Here is a 22,219-nt window from a genome sequence, read left to right as displayed (position 1 = left end):
AACTCCATTAGATTTCAAAGTCTGAGAGTCATTTACAGAACGACGTTGCATCCTTGGTGCTTAAGAGAGTGGAAGCCTAACCCTTCCTAAGGGCCTTTTCGGCAGCCCTTTCCTCTCCAAAAGCTTAGGTGAGTGCTCCAACATACCCACACATTGGGGAGACCACCTTCTCGGCCCCACCCTCCTCAAACATCGTGGCAGCTCCCGGATTCCCTTCCATCTCCGGGGCACATGCTCAACCCCTTCAGAACAATGTGGTGGCAGCCAGGCTCTCCCCAATTCCCTGGGAATGTGCTCCACCCTCTTTGGGACCTCGGGTGGCAAAACTCTTCCAGAGCATCGAGGTGGAATGCCCAACCTCGACCTCCGGGGCAAACTCACCCTTTCCATGCATGTGGGCTGCTCCACTCTCCCAGCCCAAGGCCTCTTGACTCCAGACCTCAACCTCCATGGCTCTGTGTTTGAAGAAATTTTTCCTGCAATTTGTTCCTTGTCTGTCTCCTCCAGTCCAGACTGGCAGCGGCTCTGTCTATAAAGTTCTCGCAAAAATTCTGTTGGCTTTGCATGAAGCACACAGGGGTCAAAGCCATCAGACAACAGGAGTTTCCACAAATCCTTTCTGGATAATTCCATCTCCAATCTTGGCTTGTACTGAAATGGTGGCTGGGTTCCATGTTCAGTTACATCCTCACGTTGGGCTGTAGCTTCTGGGATTCCACCCCCTGGAAGCTCGTAATTTTCAGCTTCTGGTCTCTTTGAACCCAAGAGTTCAGTTCTAAGTTTATCTCTTTCTGTTCGCATTTTACTATAAGCTGCAAGGAGAAGCCAGGTTACGTCCTCCACACATAGTCTGGAGATCTCCTCAGCTAAGTACTCCAGGTTGTCACTTTTAAATTCTTCTTTCCATCTGACACCAGGACTCAATTTTGCCAAATTCTCTGCCACTTTAAAACAAGGATCACCTTTCTTCCAGTTTACAACAACATATTCATCATTTCTGCTCAAGTCCTCATCAGAAGTATCTTTAGAGTCCATATTTCCACAAACAGTCTCTTTAAAGAAGTTTTGGCCTTTTCTATCAAGCTCCTCACAATTCTTCCAGAATCTTCCCCTTATCCACTTAAAAAGCCGTTCCAACATGTTTGGTATTTGCAAACTCAGCAGCAAAAGCACCCCACTCCTCTGGTACCAAAATCTGTTCTAGTTTGCTAATGCTGCAGAATGCAAAACACCAGAGATGGATAGGCTTTTATAAAAAAGGGGGTTTATTTGGCTATACAGTTACAGTCTTAAGGCCATAAAGTGTCCAAGGTAACACATGAGTAATTGAGTACCTTCACTAGAGGATGGCCGATGGCGTCCGGAAAACCTCTGTTAGCTGGGAAGGCACGTGGCTGGCGTCTGCTCCAAAGTTCTGGTTTTAAAATGGCTTTCTCCCAGGACATTCCTCTCTAGCAAGCTTGCTCTTCTTCAAAATGTCACTCACAGCTGCACTCCGTTCAGTCTCTTTGAGTCAGCACATTTATATAGCTCCACTGATCAAGGCCCACCCTGAATGGGCGGGGCCACACCTCTGTGGAAATATCCCATCAGTTATCATCTACAGTTGGGTGGGGCGTATCTCCGAATCCAAACATTCCAACTTAATCCCCACTATTATGTCTGCCCCACAAGATTGCATCAAAGAATATGGCTTTTTCTGGGGGACATAATACATTCAAACCGGCACACTCATCTTTCCTCTTTAGTAGAAATGTCTTTGGGGAAGTGAACTGAAGGGGGGAGAAGGTAGAGCAGGGATAGGTTATTGGAGTAAAATGAACAGGTCTTTGGACAGACAATTGTGAGCTCTCGAGGAAGGCTCTGCAGTAGCGAGGGAGGAACTTAGATGGGGAGATGGAGTTGCATATCTGGACACACATTTTGTCTCATTTGAACTTCACAGCAGCCCTGTGGCATAGAGATTATCACCCTCATTTTCCAGGTGGTGTAAACACAGATCATAAAGGTGCAGTGGTTTTTCCTCAAGCCACATAGCAGTGGGTGGGTGTTAAAATCTAGAGTAAATACAACAGTCCCTGTTCTGCCACACCTTTGTGCCCGTTCTGCCACACCTTTGTCTGGAAAACGAGGGTGAATGAGCCCATTCTGTCACCACCTTCAAGACAAACAGGCTCTGTGGGCACAGGCAGGCACCTGATGACCAGGAAGGGGAAGAGAGTTGGATGGTTCCAGGTCATATTGCTCAATGAGAGAAGGAGCGGGAAGATTTGCTGACTCCAGAAACCTGAGGTTCCCCTTGTCAGACCTGGGGAATTGTGCATTTACAGAACAATCATGCATGGAAGACAGAGTTCCTATATCCACCCCACCAACACTTTGCATTGGTGTGGAACATTTGTTACTATTAATGATAGCACTTTTTTTGTATAATTATACTATTTTTTTAACAGTAGTTACCTTTGTAACTATTATTTCCACCTTATATTAGGATCATACATCTGTTATAACCCATGAAAGAACATCCTTATACTAGTAACTATAGTCCCTCATCTACAGTAGGGTTCACTATGTTGTACAGTCCAAATTTTTATTCTAGTGGTATATGCACCCTAAAGTTTCCTCCTTTAACCATATTTACCTTTATAGTTCAGTGCTGTTGATTGTACTCACAATAAAGTGCCACTATCACCACCATCCACTTGCAAACCTTTACCATCAGCCTAAACAGAAATTCTGTACAGGTTAAGCATCAGCAACCCATTCTCTAACACCAGTCTATTTCCTGGTAATCTGTATTCTAGATGCTAACTCTGAGTTTGCTTAGTATAATTAGTTCATATCAGTGAGATCATACAGTATTTGTCCTTTTGTGTCTGGCTTATTTCACTCAACCCAGTGTCCTCCAGGTTCACCCATGCAGCATGCATCAGGACTTCATTCCTTCTTATAGCTGAATAATATTCCATCGTATGTGTATATGGACCACATTTTGTTTATCCATTCTTTGGTTTCTGTAGAGACTATTCTTTCCCAATTGTGTGGGTTTGGCAGCCTTGTCGAATATCAATTGGCCATAGATGTGAGAGTCTATTTCTGAACTCTCACTTCAATTTCATTGACCAATATACCTATCCTTATGTCAGTACCAGGCTGTTTTGACTACAGTAGCTTTGTAGTAAGCTTTAATGTCAGAAAGTGTGAGTCTTCCAAATTCGTTCTTTTTCAAGATATTTTTGGCCATTCAGGGCCCCTTACCCTTCCAAAAAATTTTGATAATTGACTTTTCCATTTCTGCAAAGTTAGCTGTTAGAATTTTGATTGGGATTACTTTGAATCCATAAATCAGTTTGGTATAATTGACATCTTAATGATATTTGTCTTCCAATCCATGAACATGGAATGTCCTCCCATTTATTTAGGTCTTCTCTGATTCCTTTTAGCAATGTTTTGTAGTTTTCTTTGTACAGGTCCTTTACATCCTGGATTAAATTTATACCTAGATATTTGATTATTTTAGTTGCTACTGTTAATAGAATTTTTCTTGACTTCCTCCTCAGATTGCTCATTACTAGTATATAGAAACACTACTCATTTTTGCTTGTTGATCTTGTATCCTGCCACTTTGCTGACCTCATTTATTAGCTCTATGATCTTTGTTGTAGATATTTTTTTGGCTTTCTTTATATAGGATCATGTCATCTACAACAAGTGATAGTTTTACTTCTTCCTTTATAATTTGGATGCATCTTATTTCTTTTTCTTGGCATAATTGGTTTGGCTAAAACTTCCAGCACAGTGTTGAATAACAGTGGTGACAGTGGGCATCCTTGCCTTGTTCCCAGTCTTAGACAGAAAGGTTTCAGTCTCTCACCATTGAGTACAATGTTAGCTAAGGGTTTTTCATATATGCCTTTTACCAAGTTGAGGTCGTTTTCTTCTATCCCTATCTTTTGAGGTGTTTTTATCAAGAAACGATGCTAGGTTTTGTCAAATGCCTTCTCTGTGTTGATTGAGATGATCATGTGGTTTTTCCCCTGTGACTTCTTAATGTGGTGTATTTCAGTAATTGGTTTTCTTATGTTGAACCTCCTTGCACACCTGGGATAAACCCACTTCATCATGGTGTATAATTCTTTTAATGTGCTGTTGGATTTGATTTGCAAATATTCTGTTGAGGACTTCTGCACCTATATTCATTACAGAGATTGGTCTGTAATTTTCTTTTCTTGTAGTATCTTTATCTGGATTTGATATTAGGGTGATGCTGGCCTCATAGAATGAGTGAGTTAGTGTTGTTCCCTCTTCAATTTTTTTTGTAAGAGTTTGACCAGGATTGGTATTAATTTCTCTTGGAATGATTGTTAGAATTCACCTGTGAAGCCATCTGATCCTGAGCTTTTCTTTCTTGGGAGGTTTTTGTTGACTGATTCAATCTATTTACTTGTAATTGGTCCGTGGAGGTCTTCAGTTTCTATTCCAGTCAGCGTAGGTTGTTCATGTGTTTCTAGGAACTTATCCATTTCATCTAAGTTGTCTAATTTGTTGGTATATAGTTGTGTAGTATCTTATTATGATCCTCTTTATTTCTGTGGGGTCAGTAGTAATGTCCCCCCCCAATCTCATTTCTGATTTTATTTATTTGCATCTCTCTCTCTCTCTCTTTTTTTTTTTTCCTTTGTCAGTCTAGTTAAGGGTTTGTCAACTTTATTGATTTTCCTTAAAGAACCAAGTTTTGGTTTTATTCTAATTTTTTTTGTTGTTCTCAATGTCATTTATTTCTGTTCCAATCTTTGTCATTTCCTTCCTTTTTCTTGCCTTGGAATTGGTTTGCTGTTCTTTTTCTAGTTCTTCCAGGTGTACATTTATGTCTTTGATTTACCTCTTTCTTCTTTTTTTTAATGTAGGTGTTTAGTGCTATAAATTTCTCTCTCAGCACTGTCTTCACTACATCCAATAAGTTTGATATGTTGTGTTCTTTTTTTATTTGTCTCAAGATGTTAAATATTAAAGAGATATTAAATGTCTATATTAAAGATATAGATATTAAATGTCTACATTAAAGATATAGATATTAAACTGATTTCCCTTGCAATTTCTTCTTTGATCCACTGATTGTTCAAAAGGATATTGTTTAACTGCCATGTATTTGTGAATTTTTCAGTTCTCTGCCTGTTATTGTGCCCCAGCTTCATTCCATTATGATCAGAGAAAGTACTTTGTATGATTTCAATCTTTCTAAATTTATTGAGACTATTTGTGACCCAGCATGTGGTCTATTCTGGAGAATGATCCATGAGCGCTTGAGAAGAATGTATATCCTGCTGCTTTGGGGTGCAACATTCTGTATGTGTCAGTTAGGTCTAGTTTATTCTTCATATTATTACAGTTCTCTGTTTCCTTATTGATCTTCTATCTAGGTGTTCAGTCTTTTGATGAGATTGGTGTATTGAAGTCTCCAACTATTATTGTAGAGATGTCTATTTCTCCCTTCAGTTTTGTCAGTATTTGCCTCATGTATTTTGGGGCAACATGGTTAGGTGCATAAATATTTATGATTATCATTTCTTCTTGGTGGATTGCTCCTTTTATTAATATATAGTGTCCTTTGTCTCTTATAAAACAGTTTTGCATTTAAAGTCTATTTTGTCTGATTTTAGTGTAACTACTCCAGTTTTTTTTTTAATACTGTTTTTGTTGAATTTCTTTTTCTAACCTTTCACTTTCAACCTATTATTTCTTTGAGACTAAGGTGAGTTTCTTGTAGACAGCATATAGTTGGGTTGTATTTTTTTTTTAATCCATTACACTAATGTGTGTCTTTTGATTGGGTGTTTAATCCATTAACATTCATGTTATTACATGTACATGTATATACATACAGTACTTACTTCAACCATTTTATCATTTGGTTTTTATGTGTCATATAATTTTGTCTCTGTTTTTACTCTTTTAGTTACCCTTATTGAAAGTCTTCATTTCTACACCCTAAGCCAAGCCTTTCTCTCCTGTCTTTTCCTTTCAGCTTGCATAACTCTCTTTAGTTTTTCTTGTAGGGCAGGTCTCTTGTTGAACTCTGTCAATCTCTGTTTATTTGTGAATATTTTAAACTCTCATTTTTGAAGGACGGTTTTGCTGGATAAAGAATTCTTAGTTGCCTCTTTCAGTACCTTAAATATATCAGACCTTCTTGCCTCCCTGGTTTCTGATGAGAAATTGGGACTTAGTCTTAATTGTGGTTCCCTTGTATGTGATGAATTGCTTTTCTCTTGCTGCTTTCAGAATTCTGTCTTTAGCATTTGACATTCTTATTAGTATATGAATTGGAGTAGGTCTGCTAGGATTTATTGTGTTTGGAGTCCTTTGCACTTCTTGTACAAGTATATTTATGTCTTTTATAAGAGTTGGGAAATTTTGGGCCATTATTTCTTCAAATATTGTTTCTGCCTCTTTTCCCTTTTCTCCTTCTGGGACACTCAAGACATGTATGTTTGTGCACTTTGTGCTGTCATTCAAATCCCTGAGATCCTGCTCAATTTCTCCCATTCTTTTCTCTATCTCATTTTCTGTCTGCAATATTTTAATTGTCTTATCTTCTAGTTTGCTGATTGTTTCTTCCACCCGTTCAATTCTGCTAGTGTATGCCTCTAGTGCATTTTGATCTCTTCTGTTGTGCCTTTCATTCCCATGAATTCTGTTATGTTTCTTTCTATACTTTCAAATTCTTATTTTTGCTCACCCAGTGTCTTATTAATATCCTTTATCTCTTTATGCATATTTTCCTCCCTCTCTTTGAATTGATTTAGGAGATTTGTTTGAACATCTTGGCTTAGTTGTTCCAAAATCTGTGTCTCCCTCAAAGTTTTAATTTGTTCCTTTGACTGGGCCATATATTCCTGTTTATTAATATGGTTTGTAATTTTTTGCTGATGTCTAGGCATCTGATTATCTTGAAAGTCAGTTTCTTTGTCTTGCCTAGGGTTTTATAATTGATTGGCTTTGTGTTAAGGCTCCTCTTTGACACTTGGTTCAAGTTATTTTAGACATTTAGAATTGCCCTTGTTTAACAGATGAGATTTTTTCAGCTCTTCTTCTGATTCTTTCCCTTGATATGTGGTACAGTTTTTAAGATTGCATTATTCATGCATTTGTTTCATCCCCAGAAAAAAGCCTCCTTTCCCCTGTTCCTTCTCCAGGAATCTTTTTTTTTAATTTTATTTTATTGAGATTGCTCACATAACATACAATTATCCAAAGATCCAAAGTGCACAATCAGTTGCCCATGGTAGCGTCATACAACTGTGCATCCATCACCACAATTATTTTTTTCCCAATTTTTAGAACATTTTCATTACTCCAGAAAAGAAATAAAGACAAAAAAGAAAACTTAATTCCTCCTCTACCCCTAACCACCCCTTCTCCATTATTGACTCATGGTATTGATATAGAACATTTGTTACTGTTGATGAAAGAATGTTAAAATGCTGTTAACTGTAGTACATAGTTGGCAATAGGTATATTTTCCCGATACCCTTCTATTATTAGCTTCTAGTTATAGTGTCGTGCATTTGTTCTATTTCATGAAAGAGATTTCTAATATTTGTACAGTTAATCATGGACATTGCCCACCACAAGATTCACTGTTTTTAAATTCCCATCTTTTAACCTTCAACTTTCCTTCTGGTGACATACGTGACTCTTAAGTTTCCCCTTTCCACCACCTTCACACACCATTCAGCACTGTTAGTTATTCTCACAATAACTTGCTACCATCACCTCTGTCCACTTCCAAATGCTTAGGTTCAACCTAGATGAACATTCTGCTCATAATAAGCAACTGCTCCCCATTCTTTAGCCTTGTTCTATATCCTATTAACTTATGTTTCATGTCTATGTGTTTACATATTATAATTAATTTGTATCAGTGAGACCATGCAATATTTATCCTTATGTGTCTCTTTTTCACTCAATGTAGTGCCCTCAAGGTTTCTTTATTAACCTGTTTTTTTTTTTAAGATGGTTTTGTTCACCCACCATACTTTCTGTTCTAAGTTAATAATCAATGGTTCCCTGTATAATCACATATTTATGTATTCAGCACCATCACCGCTATCTATATAAGGACATCTCCATTTCTTCCACAAAGATGGAGGAAGAGTTAAAGAAGGTAGAGAGACAAAAGAAAAAGCAAAAGAAAGAAAGAAAAAATGACAGCTAAAAAGCAACAAAAGGAAAGAGAGAATTAAACTAGAGTAGAATAAAAGAGTCAGACAGCATCATCACCAATGCCAGGAGTCCCATACCCCTCCCTTATATCCCCTTCTTATGGGCATTTAACTTTGGTATATTGCCTCTGTTACATTAAAGGAAGCATAACACGTTTCTGTTAACTATAGTCTATAGTTTGCATTGATTGTATTTTTCCCCAATACCACCCTCTTTTTAACACCTTGCAAGGTTGACATTGATTTGTTCTCCCTCATGTAAAGACATATTTGTACATTTCATCACAATTGTTGAGCACTCTAGGTTTCACTGAGTTATGCAGTCCTAGTCTTTATCTTTCCTCTTTCCTTCTGGTGTCCCACATGCTCCTGACCTTCCTCTTTCAACCATACTCACAGTCATCTTTGTTCAATGTACTTAACATTGTTATGCTACCATCACCCAAATTGTTTTCCAAACCTCTCACTCCTGTCTTTCCTTATCTGTCTGTAGTGCTCCCTTTAGTATTTCCTGTAGAGCAGGTATCTTTTTCACAAACTCTCTCATTGTCTGTCAGAGAATATTTTAAGCTCTCCCTCATATTTGAAGGACAGTTTTGCTGGATATAGGATTCTTGGTTGGCGGGTTTTCTCTTTTAGTATCTTAAATATGTCACCCCACTTCCTTCTTGCCTTCATGGTTCCTGCTGATAAATCCACACACAGTCTTATCAAGCCTCCCTTGCATGTGATGGATCGCTCCTCTCCTGCTGCCCTCAGGATTCCCTCCCTGTGCTTGATGTTTGCTAATCTGATTATTAAGTGTCTTGGCGTAGGTCTATTCAAATCTATTCTGTTTGGGGTACGCTGCGTTTCTTGGATCTGAAATTTTATGTCTTTCATAAGAGATGGGAAGTTTCCATTGATTATTTCCTCTATTATTGCTTCTGCCCCTTTTCCCTTCTGTTTTTCTTCTGGGACACCCATGACACCTACATTCATGTGCTTCATGTTGTCATTTAATTCCCTGAGATGTTGCTCATATTTTTCCATTCTCTTCCCTATCTGTTCTTTTGTGTGTAGCATTTCAGGTGTCTTGTTCTCCAGTTCCTGAGTGTCTACTTCTGCCTCTTGAGATCTGCTGTTGTATGTCTCCATTGTGTTTTTCATCTCTTGTGTTGTGCCTTTCATTTCCATAGATTCTTCCAGTTGTTTTTTCAAACTTGTGATTTCTACCTTATATTTGCCTAGTGTTTTCTTTATTGCCTTCATCTCTTTTGTTATTTCTTCCCTGAACTTGTTTATTTGGTTCTTGATTTGATTTAGCATATTTCTTTGAAAATGTTTAATAGATCGTTTCATTAAAGTGAAACAATATCTCAACTGTATCTTGATTGAGGTATAAGTTTCTTCCTTTGAGTGGGCCATATCTTTGTTTTTCCTAGTGTAGACTGTAGTTTTCTGTTGTTTAGGCATCTGGTTCCTTGGTTACCCCAATCAGATTTTCCCAGACCAGAATGGATTCAGGTCTCAGAATGGTGTTATATTCAGGGTGTATCTTAGAAGAATGACAGGCTTTCCTGTGAGGTTTCTAGCCACTGTGCTTTTCCTAACCTGCCCAGCAGGTGGCATGTGTCAGCCTGTCACTCCCGACTGGTGTAAGGGGGTGTGGCCTCCTTAGTTTCTGTTTTGGCTGTTTTGCCCCAGGCTCTGAGGTCAGGTTCTGAAGGGAAAGCTGGGCCCCACCTCCTTACTCTTAGGGAAGATACAGCCCCTAGGGAGTTATCGTCTGCATTTGAATAGTCTCTCTCTGTTTCTTCACCCTTGTCTGGATCAGAGCACTGTGAACTGAAAATGGCTCTGACTCTCTCTTCTCAGCCCCTTGGGTTGAGAGAGAGAAAAAGGGACAGAAAACCCCCTTTTGGAGCCAGTACATGGCTCCCCATTTTCACTCATAGGCCAGAGGTAACACCTGGTCTTCTGGGCTCCCACTCCCAGGACAGATGAGTACTCTGGCTCTTTAAGGTCAGTTGTCACTAAAAGCCTCTGTCTGCTTGTTGGGGGTTTGTAGCTTGTATTCAACAGTCTGCATTTGTTAATTAAAACTCCAGTTGGAGCTCAGCTGAGCTATATTCACTTGCTTGGAGAGTGCTACTAGTTTCTACCACAGCGAGGTTTTGCAGCTCAGCCTCCCATGGGGGAAGTGGCTCTTGGCATGGTTCTACAGCTTTTACTTACAGATTCTATGCTGCGATCTCAGGTATTCCTGCCAATCCAGGTTGGTATTGATGTGGACAGTCACAACTGTCCTCTAAGTTACTCCAAATTATTTACTAGTTGTTCCTTGTTGTTTATTATTAGTTGTTACAGGGGACTGACTAAATTCCACTCCTCTCTATGCTGCCATTCTGCCATTTTGCCCTTCCTCTCCTCTCCAGAAATCTTGATTTGTTCAGTTTGTTTTGTTTTGCCTCTGTAGTTGTGTGTGTGTGTGTGTGTCTGTGTTTTACAGTCCTTTTGTTGCCTGTAGCTGCTTTTGCCTGGAGGGCAAATTCTGGGAGGAGTGTCACCCTGGAAAGGATTTTCCCAAATTAATATTCCCAGCCAAAACAGGACCAGAGACCCATGAAAGGGGTGCAGATGGGCTGAAGCTATGCTTTCCTGGCCTGCCCAGCAGATCGTGCCCTTTGGCAAACTCTTCCTTGCAGCCCTAAAAAGGCACTGTGTCTTTAAACCTCTACCACCTCCACCTCCCCAACTCCCCATCTGCAGAGGGGGTTGAAGTAATAGCTCAGGACTGGGACCCAGAGATCCAAATTTGCTAATCAAAATCTGTGATCAGATGCTTGGCTGTGTCCTGCCTGTGTTTGTGGGGAAGAGGATTTTTATGTCCCTTTCTGTCTGCATCAGCTAGCCAGGAGTTAGACCTCAAGGTGGCCTGTGGGGAGAGTGGGATGGGCACTGACAGCCACTGCAGAGTGAGCTCCTCACAGACTTTTATGGCAGTTTCTCAGCCTCTTCGTCTCACTCTTCCCTGGATGCTGTATAGTGATATTCTGGCTTCTGGAACCCCAGAACAGTTGTTTCAGACAGTTCCTGCCTGTTTCCTAGCTGTTTTGGAGGAAGGAGTGAGTCCTAGAGCTCTCTGCTCCGTCAATTGTGCAGAAAGGATGTTATTCAGAAAACCCATGTTAATTAAAGTCACACACACCATGGGGCATTAAACCCTTAAGACAGCCCTACACTTTACAGATATAAAATGCAATATTTAAAGTGAAGGGATACTGCCCCACCCCGCCATAATCACACAGCTTCTCAGAGGAGGTCCAGGATCCTAACTGTGAGAAACAAGCACTATTCCTAAAAGGAATAAATGCTCACCCAATTGTGGAGAAGAAAAGAATTTATTCACGATCTTGCAAGAACGGGTGCCCAAGATGTGGGGGTTGGCGCCCAGAACAATAGACCCAGCAGAATTTATTCCCTGTACCTAACTCGCAAGTCCCTCCCGTTTCTCCAGTGGCTGGATGCTTCAGAGGTTACATTCTATTCGACAAGCCAAACTAGCCCACGCAAATTTGAAACATGCAGGCTGGCAAATTGGAAACATTTGAAGTAGGTTTCCCTGTGCGAATTTGCAACATTTGAAATTGTTGGAACAAATTTCCACCTCTGACTATAATTGTTATGCCCAGGCTCTTTAGAGCCAGTCTGGGCTAGTTTGGTAACAAGTTATAAGGCTATTTTGGAAACCTCTATCCCCGAGTCTCCACCTTGCAAGGATAGTAGATAGTGGGCAGATAAACAGGGGGACCGACCATGGACTACAGTTTGTCTTTTTAACCTGCCAATTCCTGAACTGCCCCACCCCACCAGGCACACCTATCCTGTGTGAAAGCTAAACTTAATCTCATTCTCACACTAACTCAGGTCTTCAGAGTTAGTGTATGTAACAGTACCTTGTTAGGGTTCCTGCCCTCTACCCCTCCTACCACGTGGAGGAAGCTCTGCCAAGAGCCACAGTGGTACCCAGCTCAGCTGCTGGCACCCATGGATCCAAGGAGCTGGAACTCAGGCCTTCACCTCGGGCTTCCTTTCCAAGTGACTGGTGATTCTGCATGGTCAGAGGTACCCCGTCCTTCAAAACTCTTCCACCTCATCCTTAAATGGTTTGGTTTCCAGGACTCAGTTTGAGGCCAGCTTCTTTTTGTCCATAATTTCATCTACTCCCACAGTTTCAATTACCATGTGCACCCATGATTCTCACTTTAATATCTTCAGCCCAGATCACTCAGATGAGCTCCTGACCTACATTTCTTACTATCCTTAAGCTCTCCACCAAGATGCCTCAAACGGACCTTAAACTCAATGTATCCCAAACTAACTCTATGATAACTCACTCCAATCTTTTTCCAGTATATCTCTGATGTATTTGATTTTCTGTCTATCCACATTTCTCACATGGACTACTACATCCTCATTCTAATTTCTGTATCATATCCCTACATCCACACTAGTCCCCTTTACTCCATTCTTCGTCATTTCAAAAGCTTTCCAAGTTCAAATTCATAACATGACTTTCAAGGCCTTGTGTGAGACACTTCTTGCTTTGTGCTGTAACCGTCCTCTTCCTTTCCTAGTTCCTCTCATCCTTCAGTTTTGGCATAGCTCATCTTCAGGGACATCTTCCCTGCTCTAGCCTCCCAGGGTACCATCCCACAGCTCTCAGTACCTTCCTCCATGACACTCACACCAAATATAACCAGCACCCTCATTTGCTAGACACTCGACTGTAAGCGCCATCAGGGCAGGCGTCTGTCTTGCTCTCCACTATATTCTCCCATTGAACACGGACATAGCACTCCCAAGTTTGTTGAACGGATGGCATAGTGCCATATGGACCCCACATGGGCAGAATTGAGAAATGAATCCTCTTTCCTTTAGGAATCAAGCCCAATTTTAGGACTAGGCCACCTTACCAAGTGAGACAGGTCCTGCTGTCTCTCTCACCAGGGCAGACCTATTCTGCATCCCAGTCCAGGGCTGAAGCAGGAAAAAATGAGCTGAAAAGGCAACTCCAGACCATGCTGGTGCTGAGCCCAGAGTAAGCTCAATGAAAAGTTGCTAAATCAAGTGATTGATGCCTGTATGTAGGGAGTGTGTGTGTGGCAGGGTGGCTTCAGAAAGGTGTATACTATTCAGAAGTGGAATTAAGCAATCTGAACTTCTCAGCCCTTCCTTTCACAAAGCACATCCTGAATTGCTCAACAAAGTCATTTGTCTTTTCTGTCAGACAAGAGTTCCTGGTTTACATGCACCATCTGTTGATCTAGGGATGGCTGTCCCTCCCTGATACACAAAGGCTGGATCAGTTGAAGGATCTACCATATGGTCAGCAATGATCGAAACTACTCATTCCAACATGCTTGGCTAAGAACGCTAATATTTGAAAGGCTGTGGTTTGTTTGGCAAACTAGGTAATTACAGGAAATTTTCATGTTTTACATTTTATAGATGGCACTTTGATCATTGTGAAGGACAGAAACCATAAATACACGTGGCTTATGCAGTAAGATTTTTCTTTTATCTGTCCACCTTCCTTATGGGAAGTTGGAAATTTCCTGTATTTAGTCTAGAGCTTCTCAAGCTGAGAATGCTGTGTGTTTATAGATCATAAATGTTTACCTGTAAAGTTATTAACTTTTACCCTCGTAACCCACCCAGGCTTGAAGTAGAGAAGTACTGCAATACAGAGCCCTGGCTAATGAAGGCAGACTCCTGCTCTTATGAACCCCAAAGTGTCAGCATAGTCACTGAGTATCTTTCCCATGAACAGTATCACTGCTGCTCTCTTACGGATATTGGAAAAAGGCATGCCCTCTGAACTGCAACCCTACAAAGGCACGTATTTTGGCAGGCTGGATTTCAGCCCCTACTTACCCCCCTCCCCTAACTGGGTGCCTCCGTGCGGTGCATAAACTGCACAATTATACATGGTGGCCTTGCCTTTATATAAATGTATGGGTATATTCAACATAAACCAGCGATGAACAGTACCAGAAATCTTATTTGAAACAGAATCATTTAATACTTATTACAGAGAGGTAATTAATGCTGATATATAGCAGGTTAGATAAAAATACATTATTTTACTATTTTCTGGAAAAATTATTGTGGCATTGGCAAATCAAATGGAAAAAGTGAGTAAGCAGATAAGCAATCAAATGAAAATGGTTAAATCCACAGAGATTCAGTACAGTCTATATGTTTATTAAATAATTGTTACTAGAGCAAACTCATCTTGCACCAAATATGAAACTAGGAAATTTTATATTAACTTGAACAGTTTATCTGTTGGTGACATCAACAAATGACTCAGATATGGAAATACTTGACATCAAACAATGCCTGATCAGTACATCAAATGGAAATTGATAATAGTTCCTATTTTTTAAAATATACTCACTTATTCATGGTATGAAATAATTTAGTTCTAAAAAGAAAGGCCACAGAGAAACCAGGATTAATCGTGGAAAGGACTTTGAACTTTTCCTTCTTAGAAGAGGTAAAACAGTGTGTGCATGACTACAGCAGCTTATTAGTTCTCAGACAACTAGCACACATCACGTTTATATGGCATGAAGAAAAACTGGTCAAAAGGAAATACAGCGGATCTTAACTTTCTGGAAGTCAGCTCAAAAGCTGAAGGTAGCTGGCATTTTTGAATTTTACGGTATAGGATGGAATTCCCTTTGTAATGAAAACAAAATCGTCCTTGTTCACAGTCATTTTTTTTTTAAAGGTTTAGGCACTTTGCAGCAGGCTGTTGTCAATCTAGTAAAACTGTTGTGAAAAATAATTAGTGTAAATATTTAAACAGAAAGCCTATTATTGCATTCATTGAAAAAAGTGAGAGACTGTCTTAAGTAAATACAATATTTTCATCCTGACAAATACACAAGGAAGGAAAAATGCTGCAGAGAAGTACAGCTGGGAATTGCTGGCCTCACATTATGGCGTTCGCTTGCTGATGATCTGGAGCAGGGGAGGTGCACGCTCTGTAAAGAGCCAGAGAGTAAATATTTTAGGCTTTGCAGGCTACGTATAATCTCTGTCACATATTCTTCTGTTTTCGTTTTTTTAAAGAATGTTTTAAAATGTAAAACATTTAAATTCAGAATGTACACCTGCAGGCTGGATTTGGCCTGTGGGCCATAGTTTGCCAACTGCTGGGCCGGAGCCATTTGATATCATAACATATTTTTATCATTTAGTTGTAGGTGCAGATGATCTCAGAATGAATATTTGTAGGGAATCTCATTTCTGTGCTTACAGATTTCTCTAATAAATGTGCCTCTGCTGCCAATCTTATAGTCACTTCTGCAAACTTGATTTAAGTGGTGAACTGCAGATCCGACATTGCCAGAAAAGTGTCAGAAACTAGAAGCTTTGTGACAATTTTGTGAATATTTAAATTATCAATGACTAAATCCGGTTCAAGTTTCAACTTTGTGCTCTTTAAAGCAATGAAGCATGTCTTGCTAGTAAGGGTTGAAAAGGAACTGTCAGTGGAGCAAAGTGGGACCTGTGGTTGGCTGTGAGATTGAGAGCTGTGGAGTTAAACTGAGTGGGCAACTTTTAGGTCATTTACAGGCCTGTAATCAAATTTCTCAAGTTAGGTTGTAGAGGTTTATAGTAAGGAATGTTCTTGTGATCAGTCATTTTCTACAGTAGCTGCCAATCAAAAGCATGTAATAATTGGCTGTATTTAATGATACACGAAGGCCTTGTGAAGCAATGCTAGATATTTTCAGTACTGCTTAGCTTTTATTCCAAATGGCCAAATATGCATCTAAAACAGCAGAGATTCTGTAGGTAACAATACTGCTTAAATTCTTTAGTGATCCTTCCTCTCCTCAGCTGCTCTGACTGCCTATCAGAGAAAGGACTGTGGTTTGACGAAATTGCTATCCCTACCCTTTTCATAGGCATTCCTATGACAAGGTCTCATATCCAAGGCCCAAGTTTATAGTCCGAGACCAGAGTTTTAACTTCAGTTTGAATTTCAAGAGAAGTAGTATCCATATCTGGGTACATGAAGTTGACTGGGCTGGCAGTTTTGGAGAAATGCCAGAATTTCTAGGTTTATACTCATGCAGACTTCAGTAATAGTGGCAACTTCCCCTCATGTAGCAACTACAGTTAAGACATTAAACTAAAGGGGTGGGTGGGTGAATTTTCCTTATTCTTAAAGAAACTGCAGTAGTTTAAAATGTATCATTGAAATTTTCCAGTCAGATGGTCATGACAATTGCTTTTTTCATTTTACAGTTCCTTCCATAAAGGAGTTTAACTGCTTTTAACCAGACTCATTATTTCCAAATGGTTACAGCATAGTGAATGCACTGTCATTTTAGACACTGAAAAACAAGACACACTGATCAAACAAGTTATATTATGGCACTGTTATGATGCAAAATGTTAAGACAGAGGTAGATCTGCAAATAGCCACACAGTTGCAAATTCCAACAGTAACTGGTTCTCTTGGAAACATCAGTTTTACATGAGTGAGTAGCCAGTAGCACGTCATAAAGCAAAGGTCCAAAACATTTCTTCTGTCATGTAAATGTGAAGTTAGGAGCTAAATCCACCCCATTTAGCAGATCATTTTTTTCCCCCAAGAGTCATATGAGTCACAGGACTCATGAAAAACTTAAACAGAATTCTTAGACACTTTTAGCTGCATTGGCTAAATTATGAAGGTTGCTGGCATTATAGGAGGACTTAATTTGGGGGATAGCATTTTTAAGGATTTGCATGCATTGTGGACCAGAAGTTTTTGGTTTTTAAATTTTCTTGGCTCATACCTCCTCTCCCTGGTATAAGAAAAACCCTCTTAGTGTAAGGAAAACCCAGAGTAATAGTCCTTCTGAAAATTTTACATTATAATTAAACTATAATATTTATTTCCTTCTGCTAAACCGAACACCACCATTTGGAGTTCTCAGTGGTAGATTATTCAAAAAACGCTTGTTTCTCCTGTTAATCATCAATTTATTAACATCATAAGGATAAAAAGAGCATTTAACATGGTGGGGAAGTTTCATGACTGCACCAAGCTGGGGAAGGGGCGGGGAGTGTGACCAGTCAGATTAATACAACCACAACCACCTTCAGTTAGTTTTTCCTTTTTTTTTTTTTTTTTTTTAAGTCAAATTGCTCTCAATTTTCTGGAGTGAAAATGGCAACATAGGAATGAGTTTTAAAATGTGCAAGCAAACTGCTTCTTTTGCGCCTTCACAAAGTATTAATGTTTTCTAAAATATAATTTGCTACGTAAGGCACACTGATGAGCACCTTTCACATCAGGTGATAAACAAACAATATTTGCTTGGCAGGAAACATGTTTTTTGTATGCTGTAGTTACACAGAAAGTTTTCTAAGAAAACAAAGGGTAGGGAACCAGGGAGGAATCCAACCCTGTGATGTTCACCCAGAATCCTAAAAAGAAAAAAAAAAGCCATTGAAATAAAGATGATTTTGCCTTATCCAGAAGGTCAGTAATGATTTCCATAATACTTGATATGGCCCAGATACAAAGTCTTGAGTGTGACACTTATGTTGCTAAAAAGAGAGCCATGTGTGAAGCACAAGCTGACTTGGAAAATTAAAGTCAGAGAATTGAATCTCTGTTTTCTCCTTAACACTTCTAAAATGTTTGATGCTGAGCTTTCATCCTATTTTCACAACAGAAACAATGGTCTTTGAAGAAGTTACCCAGCAGTGCAGATGCCTCTCCAATAACTTTGTTTAACAAACGATCACTGCTGGTGGTGGCTGTATTGCTCATTCAACACCCTGTTCTATATGCAGTATCAGGATGCACCCTCCATAACTTTAATGTGCCTTTGATCCTATATTGACTCTATGCAGAAGTATATCTTGAGTGAAAAGCATTAAAAAGAGAATGGTGTGAAACACATGAACTCATTAAAAACTTTATACTGGCTGAGACCCTGTGTCACTGCAGGTGAAATGTAGCCAGGAGTCAAGCTCTTGTGGCAAAAGAAAGTACAGTTGTGGGCTGTGCGTGTTTTTGGAGCTCTTTGGTTTTATACCTTCTTAAGACTCTGAGCTCCACAACCGAAGTTCTCATGGATTTGTTTTGGAAAGTGTTTTTCTCTGCTGGAGGATCACAAAAATAGGTGAGCAAAATGGGAAGTTTCTGCCTAATGGCATGTTTGCACATGAAGGGAAGGAAAATAGTGCTTGGGCACTAGAGGGCTAAAACTAGAGAAGAAAAAACAAAATTTGTTTTGGTTTTATTCTGTACTGAGGTTATTTATTGGCTACTGGAAAAATGACAGAAGTGTTTTGCCACTTTTGCATAGTAACAAAAAGGTTTTCATTTTGAAGCTATAGCTCAGGATTTCATCTGGGGTAATCTCACCATGTAAGTAAAATGATCTAGAGTTTATAATACAGTAGGAGAAAAGCTGAAAAAATGTGAAATGGTACAGAGCTACAAATATGGCAACCTACAAGCAAAGGGGTTAAATTAGGCTTTTAATCCAGGCAGGTGTTATGTTTTTGAAAAATGATTCAATTTGTTATACCTATTCAAACCCAAATTAGGGCTAGCTACCCTATAGTGAGATTTGACTGCCTTTTCTTGGCACTTCAAGTTTTGGGGGTTCTTTAAGCTACAAGTTAGTTGGAGAGAACTGTCCTAAACCTTTATAGTTTTTTCCCTCAAAAAATGAAAGGAGCAGATATTTTCATTAAGCTTTATGTAAATAAGATCATTGTAGCTCTAGTTAACCTGACAGACTTTCCTGAGTCATACCATTGCCTCTCCCAAGAACTGGAAAATGTTGCATAATTTAAAAAGTCAGAGTATTTTGATATTTACTGATAAAGTATGCTAGGAGAATGGAGTATGGATAGGCTAGACATCTAATTGTGTTTGTCCAGCTATAAAACCAAATGTAAACATCTGCAAAGATCAAAGGAAACAGAGTAACCATTTTTAACTGGCGGAATGTACAACATATTATAGGTTTCCTCATGGACCTTCCGAAGATTTCAAGATGGACCCAGGGTCCACTGCAAACCCTGGGATGTGACAAGTATAGAATCCAGTAGCAGGTCAGAGCTTGCATTTTAAATTAGTTATGCTGGATTTTTAATTTGGGTTTGGGTGGAGGTCAGGCATGATACAATGGGAGAATAAGGTCATTATAATGCATGAGAAAAGGTGATTTGTTACTCACAGGTCCCAGAGAGAGACAGGTACTATGGGGGTTCTATGGGAAGCACTAGCGGCTCAGGTGGTTCAACCAGCAGGTGAGCACATGGGCAGAGCAAGAGGAACCTGGGGGCTTGTGCCTTTATTGTGGCCCAGGAATGGAGATTAGCAGATTTCCTGTGGGAGTCAAGGACAGGTTAAAGTAACTCTGTGTGAAAAGGAAAAGGGACCGGGGATCTCAGGGCAATGGGGATGGTTAGCTTATTGCTTGGGACCAGCTGTGGGTTTTGGGTGAGGTGTGTGGGTGGTATGGGTGGCCCCAGATGTGGGTTTGGGCTCTGAGGGAGTTTATGCCTCAGGGCTGGAAAGCTGTTCCTTAACTAGGCCAAAGATCAGCGTTGAGGTCAGTGGTTTAGCCAGAGTAAGATGGATGCTGAGGCAGCACACACACAATTTTTGATAGTTACGACAGCTTGTTTATGACACGCCAACTAGCACAGAGGCTGACAGGGAATCCAGAATCCCACAGTTAGCTCTTTTTTAACCTTGGAAAATCATTCATGAGGTTAAAATGACAAAAATGTAAATCAAAGCTGACGCAGCTAAGTGCTGGTTCACAGCTGACCATCTGGATATGGGGTTTTGCTAGTCCTTAGATGACTATTTTCATAATTTAATCAGATGTTCATTTCAAATCATAGATGAAAGGTTATAATTCACATGCAATCCTTGTCAAAAAGAAAAAAAAAGGTTAATTTCCTATGACCAGCATGAACTGTTAACCTGTAAGAAAAGCCCAATTTTTCCAGAATTTGAGTATATACATAAACATCATATCTGTTTCTTTTTAAACATCTTAAGGAAGAAGAGGAGGAATGAAAGACAAACATGCATTTAACACCGAACAGGCCCCATTCCTCATTCTCTGTGTGGCTGGCAGTATTAATTAAAAAGTCATTCCTTTGCTGCAACGGTCATGATGTATTTGGACATTTAGATCTTTAAGGATTTCCTTATTCATTCTGCCAGGCCTATGGTAGGTGGATTTTGGTTTTCTTGGTGGAATAATTCCTTAGTGTTTCCTGAGAGGCTCAAGCAGGATCACTGGCCAGATTCCGAGGATAAACTGTTTGGAAACAAGATAAATCATTCCATGTTATCCCTGAAAAAGAATGAGAAGGAACCCATGGGGCTATGACTATAGTGCTTGATGGGTTTACTAGTGATTGTCTTAGAATTAATCGCCTGAGCACAGCAGGTAGGTAAAAACTAAACAACCCATATTCCTTCCAGACTTGCACAAAATCTCAGAAAGTATTTTTATTTAATGTATTTAAATGTTAAGCATCTACATTGTCAAGTATGGAGCTGGGCACTTAAATCATCTCTAATCCTTAAAACAACACTGCCTTGTAGTTAATAACAGCTCCATTTTATTGTTGAGGAAGCTGAGGCTTAAAGAGAAGAGACTTGCCCAAGCCAAGTAACAAGTAAGTGAAAGTCTTAAGTTTCAATGCCTTCTGGCTCCAAAGCCTGTGCTCTCTCTCCACTCTCCTCCCTCCCTCTTCTCCCATCTCCATCCCATCCTTCCAGCAACCCTTTACTGCCCCTCCCCACACATGCACTAGGAAATAGGCTTACCTTTACTTTTGGCCTGTATCTCAGGTAAAGTGTTCTTGTGTATAAACTGAAAGAAAAGGGGAGGGAGAAAAGCTGTTCAGATTAATTTTTAATCCATGCAAACTGGTTACTGACAAATTTAACCATAGTAGCTCAGTATCTGCAAAGGAAAACCAACATTGGTGTATCCTTTGTTCCTTCAGCAAGCATTTTTTCTGAGCACCTACTCTGTGTGGAACACTTGGCAAGAGGCTTAGGAAGACACTGAAATGATCAATTCATAGACTGTGACCTCAGGATGCCTGTAATTTAGTAGGGAGTTTTCCATTAATGCATGATCTGATTCATACCATGATTAGCCATTCCATCTTTGAAGATATATGGTGGTAAGGATTCAAATAGAAGATTCTTATAATATTTTGGAAATGAGTATATCAGCTATATGAGGATTACAACAGGTATGAGTTAATTGGGAAGGTAATACAGTATCCTTTAAAATAAGTCCCTTTGACACAGTTGAGAGAGAAGAAAAAGGAAATATAGAATGTAAGCTCTGTATCATTGTTGAATCTCTTGTACTTCTTAGCTGCGCTTAATGGGATTGCATAAAAGAATGTTCTTGTTCATGGGAATTGTATATGTGAATTATGGTGTTTGTTCAAGGATGTGTGCAGCTTGCTCTCATATGTTCAGAAGACAGAGCAATAGATGATGGATGATAGATAGGAAGGGAGGGAGGGAGGGAAAGAAATAGAGGTGTGACAACATGTTAAAGTTAGTGGATCGGGGTATCGGGGGAGGGGGGTCAGGGAATGCTGGAGTTCTGTGTATGGGGTTTGTATTGTTTTTGCAACTGTTCCTGTAACTTTGAATTTATTTCAAAATAAAATTAAAAAAAAAATAAGTCCCTTTGAAGTTGAGATCAGATTCTGAAGTTGGTGCATACAGGAGAAGTATAGTTAAATTTATACTTGAAAAATTCATTAAATGTTCCATAAAGTATAGCATAAATAGGTTCATGTATAGTACATTATTTAAATGTATTTGTATAGTACTAGGCAATAGATCCTGAGTACATATGCAAAATATAATTTTATAGTATTTTCAACTAAAGAAAGGAAAGGTAAAAATGTGCGTATAGTTGAAC

The 22,219-nt window shown here is 39.5% G+C and overlaps 1 protein-coding gene across 6 annotated transcripts in view; it reads right to left on the bottom strand.

Moving 5' to 3' along the window:
• Positions 1-17,385: 17,385 nt before the first annotated feature.
• ACER3 (alkaline ceramidase 3) overlaps positions 17,386-22,219 on the bottom strand; it is a 253,466-nt gene continuing 248,632 nt past the window's right edge. For all 6 annotated transcript variants that reach the window (XM_037840773.1, XM_037840771.1, XM_037840772.1 and 3 more), the window contains 2 exons: positions 21,094-21,139; positions 17,386-20,578 (listed from right to left, as the gene is read on the bottom strand). In XM_037840773.1, coding sequence (XP_037696701.1) covers positions 20,525-20,578; positions 21,094-21,139 — 100 coding nt within the window. In that variant the 3' untranslated portion in view covers positions 17,386-20,524. The remainder of the gene's footprint in view (positions 20,579-21,093; positions 21,140-22,219) is intronic.

Source organism: Choloepus didactylus, chromosome 6 (assembly GCF_015220235.1).
Source record: "Choloepus didactylus isolate mChoDid1 chromosome 6, mChoDid1.pri, whole genome shotgun sequence".
In the NCBI taxonomy this organism is placed as follows: Eukaryota; Metazoa; Chordata; class Mammalia; order Pilosa; family Megalonychidae; genus Choloepus; species Choloepus didactylus.
Note: the sequence above shows the minus strand (reverse complement) of the source record. Positions and strands in the feature narration are given on the sequence as shown.